This window comes from Cannabis sativa, chromosome X, assembly GCF_029168945.1.
Source record: "Cannabis sativa cultivar Pink pepper isolate KNU-18-1 chromosome X, ASM2916894v1, whole genome shotgun sequence".
NCBI classification, from domain to species: Eukaryota; Viridiplantae; Streptophyta; class Magnoliopsida; order Rosales; family Cannabaceae; genus Cannabis; species Cannabis sativa.
Window position 1 is genome coordinate 18,783,481 of NC_083610.1, and position 9,910 is coordinate 18,793,390.

At 34.8% G+C, this 9,910-nt stretch overlaps 1 protein-coding gene across 1 annotated transcript; it reads right to left on the reverse strand.

The window, feature by feature from the left end:
• Window positions 1-6,513: 6,513 nt before the first annotated feature.
• Window positions 6,514-9,393, reverse strand: LOC115703124 (exocyst complex component SEC15B). The gene has a single exon (XM_030630623.2). It carries the CDS (start codon window positions 9,184-9,186, stop codon window positions 6,781-6,783), a length of 2,406 nt encoding a protein of 801 aa, XP_030486483.1. The 5' UTR covers window positions 9,187-9,393; the 3' UTR covers window positions 6,514-6,780.
• Between the last annotated feature and the right edge of the window lie 517 nt (window positions 9,394-9,910).

The window sequence follows — 9,910 nt, forward strand, 5'->3', positions numbered from 1 at the left end:
TTCTGCCTTAATTAGTGGGCTCAACTATGCCTACTCTTGGCCTACACGTTTTAAGCTTCTCCTTAGACAAAGTCTTTGCCAACATATCGAAACCATTCTCATTGGTATGCACCTTTCCTAAGTGCAACTCTTTCATATCAAGGACATCAAAAATCCAATGACATCTAACATCAATATACTTGAATCTTGAATGGAATGTTGAATTCTTGTAGAAGTGAATAAAACTCTGACTATCACAATAAATAATGAAATCATCATTAGAAAACTTTTTTGTAGACACAAAATGATCAAAAGTAGTTCGGGTATATCCATGGATCGACATGAAGGAATCAAACTTCTTGTACCACTGTTTAGGTACCTATTTGAGTCCATATAAGCTTTTTTCTAAGCTTGCACACAAGATTCTCTTTCCCTTAAATTTGAAACCCTTTGGCTGCCCCATGTAAATTTTTTCTTCCAAGTCACCATGAAGAAATACAATTTTCACATCAACTTGTTCTACTTCTAAATTCAAGCGAGCAGCTAAACTAAGAACAACTCTTATAGAAGATGTTTTCACAGTAGGAAAAAATATTTCTTCAGAGTAGGAGAAAAGATTTCAAAATCAATACCTTTCTTCTAATTGAACCCTTCACAACCAACCGTGCCTTGTATCATTGTGAGTCATTGTTTATAGTCTTATGCATGTAAACCCATTTATTTTTTTTTAGAGCTTTCTTCTCTTTAGGCAACTTCACCATGTCATATGTGTGATTCTCATGCAAAGAACTCATCTCTTCTTGCATGGCTCCATCCCACTCATTATTATATGCTCATGTAGGATAATTTCTTGGTAAGTTTTTAGCTCTCCCTCATCAGTGAGCATTATATTCATGAGAATTGTATTTTGAAGTTGGTTTACGCATGTAAATTGTGAATAAGATTTATTTTGGTAAATAAAATAATAATAAAAAAAAGTATAAATATTGACCATACTTTATATAAGTAAAATTATAATAAAAGTAATTTTTTTTATATTTTTAATGTAATTCTTTTTTTTATTATTTTTAATATCTAAATTTGAGTAGTTAGATACAACTTAAATTTAGGTTATATCTTTTTTTTATTAATTTGTGATCTCACCTTCGAACCAAATATTAGATTGATAATATCAGTACAAGTTAGTGTAACCTCTTTTTTCAATTTTTATTTTGGAGGAGTTAGGTGTAACTTTTATAAAATAATGATTTTTAAAAGTGTCCCATGTGCCACTAGTTTTCTATTGGCATGTATTATAACCACCAAGTTTTTGTTTTTTTTTTGGAAGAACAAAATTCAATAATTAACAAGATAGATGGGAATATAGGGAAAATTCTCTTCCTTGGAGTGTACCCGCTCATTAACTAGCAACTCTAGCACTTTTACCCCCTTAGAACTTAGAAATTAGATATGTTGGGGGATTGTCAAAATTTAATGGCTAGGATTTTTACTCCTAAATTGTTACGATTACCATATCGTCTTTCCTAATTTTTTTTTTTGTTTGTTAAATTTTTTTTCATGTTGAAATATTAAATTTTTGTTTAAATTTTATCTCATATAGCTATTGATATTGATGTAGTTGATGTGTTATTATCATATTAGCACCTCATGTGCAATTTATATTTTTTTTTTATTAATTATCAATAAATAAAAATTATATAATTTCAATTTTCTTATTTATTGTTGATAAGAAAATGAATTTTTTAAATTTTAAATTAATTTTTATTTAATTATATACGTAACGTTTATATGACAATGATATATCGACTACATTAACACTAAGACACGTGAATAAATCTTAACAAACGTTCTATATTTTAGCATTGTAAATAGTTCTGAGGATTAATCGAGCAAAAACGTCCAAACAATACGATTTAATAGTAGTATTTATTTGGGAACAGAAATTCTAAATTTTATATTCTCCCTTTAGATAAAAATAATTCTAATTCATCTAATAATTTCAAAATGAGAGAGAGAGAGAGATTAGCTCGTTTGAATTACAAAATGATCTTATTCTTAACTCGTTTGAATTACACAATGACTTTTATGTATTACCCAAACATTCTTTTTGAAGAAAACTAGAAAATCTTAAAAATAGGCTTATTCAAATGGGAAAGAGAAATTAACTAATGATGAGAAATATCACTTTCAAAATGAGCTAATGATCAAAGAAATATCACTTTCAAAATTATGTGAAGAGAGTTATCACAAGCAAAGAAAATTTTGTTTGCCCGAAACTAACAAGAAAATTCAAAGAACATGGGATAACAATTGCCTTGAGCAAACATGAAAAATCAAAGTGGGCGCCTACCATTTATCCTTTAAGAATCCTAGTAATTTCAAAGATCACATTAATTTTAGTGTCACATTATCATTAAATTTAGTGTAAAAAATTATTTTTACTCCAACTACAATATCAAAAATTATAATAAAAATATTATTTATTATTATAATAATTTTAAAATAAAAAAATTAATATTATATTTATTAACTAAAATCACTTGTTATATATAAATAATAATTTAAATAAATTAATATCATGGGTCCATTTGGCACATCTTTTAAAAAAAATTAAAATATGTTTTTCAAAAAAGTTGTGACAAAAACGTATTTAGTAAGCAGTTAAAAATAGCTTATTGAAAAATTTATGAAAAAACTACAGCTAAAAGCTAAAGTTGGTACAACTCAATTTTTAAAAAAAGTTGTTTTTGATTAAAAGGCTCTATAATAAATTATTTTCTTATTGAAAATTTATTTAATTATTTATTATATATTACAAAAAAATAAAATATTTTTTTCAATGAAAAATATTTAAAATAAATAATATTTAAATTTCTAATTTTTATTTTATTTTCAAAAATATTTTGTATTTATATTTTTATTATTAACAAACAATATCAACCTAAGTTTCTTATAAATTATAATTTTTTCTTTTACAAGGGATAAATATATAATGCCTTGCCCTTTAGAACTCGATGTTTTCCACCAAAAATTAGTCATAACCTTCTCAATTTCTTGACAAGTCTCCAAAAGGATAAAGAAAAACACTCATCGCATAAGTTGGTAGAGATTGAACAACAGCTTTAAGAAGAATTTCTTTAGCACGAGAGAGAAACCTACCATTCCAACTTTTGATGTGGTTGATAACTTTATTCTTGAGAAATTCGAGGATAGGTGTTTTCTTTCTACCAATTATGTTTGGCAAGCCCAGATAAAGAGAGCCATCAGTAGCTTCAGGCATACCAAGAGATGTACAGATTTGATGCCGCTGGGTTGCTTCGGTATTGGGACTAAAAAAGATAGAAGACTTTGTAGCATTCACCTTCTGCCCAAAGGCAATTTCAAAAGAGTGGACCATTTGTTTTACACTAACTGTCGTATTTGTAGTAGCTTGGTAAAAGAGATAGTTATCATCAGCAAAGAGCATGTGTGCAATAGAAGGAGCCCCAATAGACACACGACAACCATGAATAATATGGTCATTTTCAAACTTTCTAATTAGGGAAGAGAAGCCTTCAGCACAAATGATAAACAGATAAGTTGATAATGGATTCCCTCGACGAATACCTCGGAAAGGAGTAATCGGTCCCATGATATGACCATTGTGTATAATGGAACATCGTACAAAAGGGACACATTTCATAATTAAATTGATCCACTTACCAGCGAACCCCATACAATGCATAACTGCACGTAAATAATCCCACTCCACACGGTCGTAAGCCTTACTCATGTCAAACTTCATAGCTATGAACCCCTTCTTTCCTTTAGTCTTCCATTTGAGGTAGTGCATGATTGCAAAGGCCACCATAATGTTATCAGAGATGAGCCTACCAGGAATAAAAGCACTTTGTGTTGGTGAGATAACATGATCAATCAATCCTCTCATTCTATTAGCAAGAACCTTTGAGAGAATTTTATAAGAGACATTGCAAAGAGCGATGGGTCGCAAGTCACCCATTGTAGAGAATTGCTTATTTTTCAGAATTAGAACCAGATGTGTGTCGTTTAGACCAGATGTGTGTCGTTTAGACCAGATGTGTGTCGAATGTAGCTGGTGAATGGATTCATCTAGCTTACTCAAGGGTATTTTGAGTGTTGGAATTGAGGGATTTAGATTTAGATCTATAATCGTCTGAGGGGAGGCAGGGTGGTCCTTTGTTTGAGGGGAGGATTGTTGGATGTACAACCAAAGTCCTACATTGGCTAAAAATGGAAAGGATCTTGAGTATATAAGGACGAACACTATCTCCATTGGAATGAGGCCTTTTGGGAAGGTGTCCAAAAATAAATCCGTAAGGGCTTAGGCCCAAAACGGACAATATCATACCAATGTGAAGATAGATAGCGTCTGATGGTCCTTACAATTTTATTCTACTCTATTATTTTATTCTACCTATAGGGACATACAAACAAGGCCCTTTCGACTAGTGGGCAAGCTAGCCCACAACAGGCAAGAGCGGAAAGCTAGCCCGCGATGCCAGTAAGCTCAAACAGCTAGCCCACAACCCTAGTAAACTCGAAAACTACGCCACGACGCTAGTAAACCAAGCAGCTAGCCCACATTGCTAGCAGGCCATGCGTTCCATCTAACCCGCACCTAGGTCCATACTCAACCAAGTTAGCCAAATGGGTCAAGCTAGCTAGATAAGAACTTATCATAAGAGTCGTTAACACCTCCCAAAATGGAAGGAACATGTAGTTGGAGTGAGTCAGACAGAAGTTGTTACAAAGTATGGCCTAACCTAAGGGCCTATGAAGGCAAAGAGAAAGGTTCGATTAGATTATCCAATATCTCATACTCACTCTACATTCACTAAAACCTAAGTCATCCTACTATCACTTGCTCTTTACTCCTCACTGTCATTTGTACCATTATCGAACATCTAATCGACACTAGTTGTTTAGTCGTCACTAACTGTCTAGCTATCACCTAACTACTCCAGCTGACATGACTTGTTTAGTCAACCTAGTCGTAGTCAGTACTCCAATTCTGGCCAGCCAACTAATCACTCAGCAGTCATCATTCATCTATCATTATTTACTTGTTTATTTACATTATTTCAATTATTTTATCGATTATCTTACTGGCTTGAGCATTAGAATCCCTTTAGCTGACACTCCAGCAATGCTTCCAATTGAACCCTTGGCTCCTTTGTTCTTGATAGGTTAGTGCCTGAATTCTATGAGGGAAATTTGATTTTCTATACTTACATATACCTAATATTTTATTTCTAAACTAATACATATCATCATTGAAAATATATGACCACTTTATCTAAAACCCAAAAATACCCCTCTCAAATTTTCCATACTTTTTTTTAGTGCAAAAACATTAAAAAAAAAAAAAAAAAATTAGTAGTCAGATAGAGATTAGATGGTAGTCCGATGGTAATTAGATGAATTCGCCTTTGATGTTACTTTTGTATGTACAAAAACATAAAAAAAAAAAATTGGTAGCAGATTTGGTCCGATGGGTGGTCCGATGGGTAGCCCGATGGGTGGTCCAATGGATGATCCGATGGGTAGCCCGATGGGTGGTCCGATGGTGTAAATGGGATGATGTAAATGGAGGTATTTTAGGAATATCATAAAAATTATCATATTTTACAAATATTAGTTATTATTTGTTTAGAAATTTTTTTTTAACCAAATGTAAGCATAAAAAATTAAATTTCCCATTCTATAATTATAAATTTTACCCTCTACAATACTATTCTTCACTAAAATTTTGTTGTTTTACAATCAATAAACACACCAAGTTTATAAAAATGTCGATTTTGTAACAAAATAATTACAAGCTATTAAACATCAATGATGTCTAATAATTATATCCCATAATAGCTATTAAAGTATAATATTAAAATTTAATATTTAATTTTATTAATAATAATATGACACTTTATTGTAATTAACTAATCATAGACATTCGTGCCTTTTAACATTTCTCAACGAGAACAAATGCACCAAACCATATTTAAAAGAAAAATGCGGTCTCTATATTACCGGAGAACCTGTTATATAATGACCATGAGGTCTAATTTCTTTTTATTTAATGACATCACGCTAATTTCAAAAAAAATATATATATTTTTTTTAAAAAAAAACAGAATAATAAATGCGGCATAATTAGAAAAGAAAATAATTCCATTTTCTTAATAACAATATCCAGAAGTCAGCAAACAGAGACATGGTATCTCCCCAAACAGCTTATCTTATAAGAGTTATTCAAGAGTAGTGGGGACAAAATAATTAAGATAAAAGCACCACATGGCACATACATCTCATAAACCAACTTTTTCAACCGACCTCCCATTTGCGTTGCTTGACCTGTAAATAATTTCAAGGAGCTACATACCTGTATTTCTGCCCACACAACATCTTATCTTATAAGCCAACAATGGTTATTGGTTGCTGTTGGACTGGTCTTCAACCAACGTCACCTTAAGTACATCACTAAGTATGCAAGAATATTATTATTATCAAAAAGAGAAGTTGTGAGAAAAATATAAATCAAATCCTTTAATATTATAACTTGAAAAGTTGAATATAAAAATTAACAAACAATACCGAACTAAGAGAATGATACATACAAAAGAAAAAATTGCTAGGTTTAATGATACATTCATTGGGAAAGCAAACAATATGGCACTGGAAAAGAAGTTAGCAATGAGCTGCTGTGAAATAAATCCCAATCAGAATCGTAAAGGGACAAAAGACCAAAGGATTGTACTTGTACATTACATAAATCTATGTAACAAATCAGCTCACGTCTTTGAGTATTTTTATCAATGCATCTAGTGATTTCTTTTTGGGATTTTGCCTGGTTCCTCGGCTTCCAAAGGTTCCAAATAGTCTATCGGATTGATCTTTCAATTTTTCAGAAATTGTCAGTACTTTCCTGTAGTCCAAAGCATTGTAACTTCTTTCCCGAATCACGGGATTCAGAAAATTTTCTGGATGGTTGCTCAGCAGCAAATTCATCAACTGCCTGGCCTCACAAAGTGCAGATTTTAACTGACTTGCTTCCTCGTCCGAGAACAAAGATGCTTGATTATCAGCGAAAGATTCCAACATCCGAACATCCACATCAAGTCCAATAATTGCATTTAGATTAAACCTCTTAACTAAATCGCCATATAAGGCTCCAATTATCTTTTCTGATATGTGGGTAAGGACATCTTGTAATACTCTCTTAAGAACTGGAACTGGCAAAATTTGTTGGGCGGTGGAGACCAATGTTTCCAAATAGATGATCACCTCATTCACGTACTCATTTCCATTCTGTGGAGGTTCATCGGCCATCCAATTTACGTTTTCGATCAATGTCATAAACCCATCAACCTTTGTTTTAAGCATACCAGATAGCATATCTTCAGCTGCATCACGGGCTTTGCCCAAGGGAAACTGCCTCTTTCTCTCTGCCACTCTTAGAGGTATGCCGGAAAGCTGTGCAGCATGACGAAAGAAAAAATCGCAAGCACGTTCCATGACAGCCATATTGGCTGCCACCTGCATTGCTTGGGCAACACCGTGAATTGAAGAACTAATAAGCTTCAACAATGCCCCATCCAACACCTCACCCAATAGCCGATCCAAATACTTCTTCACCACATCATAAAAATCTAATTGTCCCCCGTAAGACATGAAACTCACAGAATCCTCAATAAAAGATCGTACAATGCGACAACAATCTGGTACTGTGGAAGAAAATGGTGCAACGTAAGGAAAAGCCGGTGTAATGTCCGACGTTTGTATTTGAAATGAAAGAACATTCATAGAATACTCGTACTCCTTCTTCATCAACATCTGCTCAAACTTATCAGCAGCGAGAGCTTCAGCAATCTGTTTTCGACAATCGGACAACAACAACTCGTGGTACTTATCTCTATGCTTACTCAAAACATCAAGTAAGGAATCCACTGGGTATCCATACCTACGCAATGTTACTCCTAACAAGCTCACATAATCCTTAATTAACAACAAATGGTTAGCAGTTTGCATTCTAGAAAACTGATCCTCTAAAACAGAACACATTTTGCTAACAGCGGTTTCCCAAAGGTTCTCAACTTCCATTTTCGATATCAACCCACCTCCAGTTCTCAAAACCCGATCTTCAACGATGAAGAATCCAGCAATTTGAGCAAAAAAAGTTTGGTGGGACTCAAGGAACGGAGTCATAGAAGATACCTGAAAATCCGAAGTGAGTTGAAGCTTCCGATTCTCAAAATAGTATTGCTTGAACCCGTCCTCAAGCCCCAATGTCTGGTGTATGTGATAAGCTCTGTACAAAGGAGTCAGATCAAACCCTAGAATTCCACTCCCGCCATTATTGTCATCGCCAACTCCTCCACCGCTTAGTCCATCGTCGTCTTCCTCCTCCAAGGCGTAAACACAGTCTCGCAGACTTAGACGACTCTGCTCCTCCGCCTGTCGCTGCTTGATTCTCAGCTCTTCTTCTCGTTGCCGCGCCGAAGAGGCTTGACCGATCGCCAATTGACCCAGATTCCTACTCACGCCGCGGATATCTACCAGCCAATCGCCAAGATCCTTGCTAACTTTCCTCTCGATATGCGATCGAATCTCCGGAATTTTCTTCTCCAGCATCCTCTTCAGCGTCGAAGACGGCGTCTTCTTCAAGAAATCAGCCTCCAACGAGTCGACGCACTTGAGTGCCATGTAGAAGTTATTATTCGACAGATGGTGATTCGATCTAGAACAAAGCTCCATGAGCCGAACGCAAGTCCCAACTGAATCGAGAGCAAGATTCACGTTCTGCGAGATATTCCGAGCTTCAACGAAGGCATCAAGTGATGAAAGGAGAGGAACTCCGACAGTCTGGAGCTTGGAGTTAGAATCCGAAAGTGATGATTTGAGAGAATCGACATCGGAGAGAAGAGATCGTAGATCATCAACGGCAAGGATGAAGTCCTGGTAGTGAGCCTTGCAGACTTCTTCAATTTCGGACTCTTTGGAGCGAGCGAAGTGACGGAGATGGTGAAGTAGGGTCTCGGGCTTCCCGGAAGCGAAGGTCTTGCGGATGAAGGGGCCTAAATCCTCGCCGTTACATATGGCGGAGGAGAGTAAGAGTTGGTCAAGTTTGTCGGCTGAGTCTCCGTTTTCCGCAGCCGCCGGAGCGATTTTGCGGCGAGTTTTGGATGAGTTCATGGGGGGTGTGGGTGACAGGTAGGTGACGGAGGCGTAGGAGACGGGGAAGAAATTTAGGGGAAGTTATTGAAAAACATTTGAGAAAGGTTTGAAAGAAAGAAGTAACTACTAAAGCTACCGTTATTATTTGTCTTTGGATATTATTTTCATCCTATTCTAATTCTAATTCTAATTCTACGGGGATTCGTCTCGCGAGGAACCAACCTCGCCTCGCTGATAAGACTTGTATTTATTTATTTATTTATTTCATATTAAAATCTTTGTATATTTAGTTATTAATAATTAGTAATTTATTTAGTTATACTTTTTTTAAATAAAAATAACAGTGAAAATTAAATTAGAATGTTTTGTTTTGTCATCTTATTTTTCACATAAATAATTTATTACGGAAGTTATTTTAGCTGTTCATGGCTTGGCTAATCAAACATTGGTGTTAGATAATGATTGTATGTGGTTCGAGGAAATTCCCTCTGCCATCTTTTCTGTTGTACTAAATAACTAAACAAAGCATTGCTGTACAACTCTGCATTAATCGGGCTCTCGCCAACGTTTTTAACAGATTCCATGAAATGACTCCGAAAGACTGTCAACACTCTCGGATGGAGTTGCCCCAAGCGGAACCCCCTCTGTCTCTATCCATTCCGACTGAGAGTGTTATTATTGTTGATGGTTCGTACGCTAACGGGTTGTATGGGTGTGCCTTGGTGGCTCAAACCAGAGGAAG

Excerpts from the sequence above, each read along its gene's own strand:
- LOC115703124 (XM_030630623.2), bottom strand. The coding sequence starts at position 9,186 with ATGAACTCATCCAAAACTCGCCGCAAAATCGCTCCGGCGGCTGCGGAA.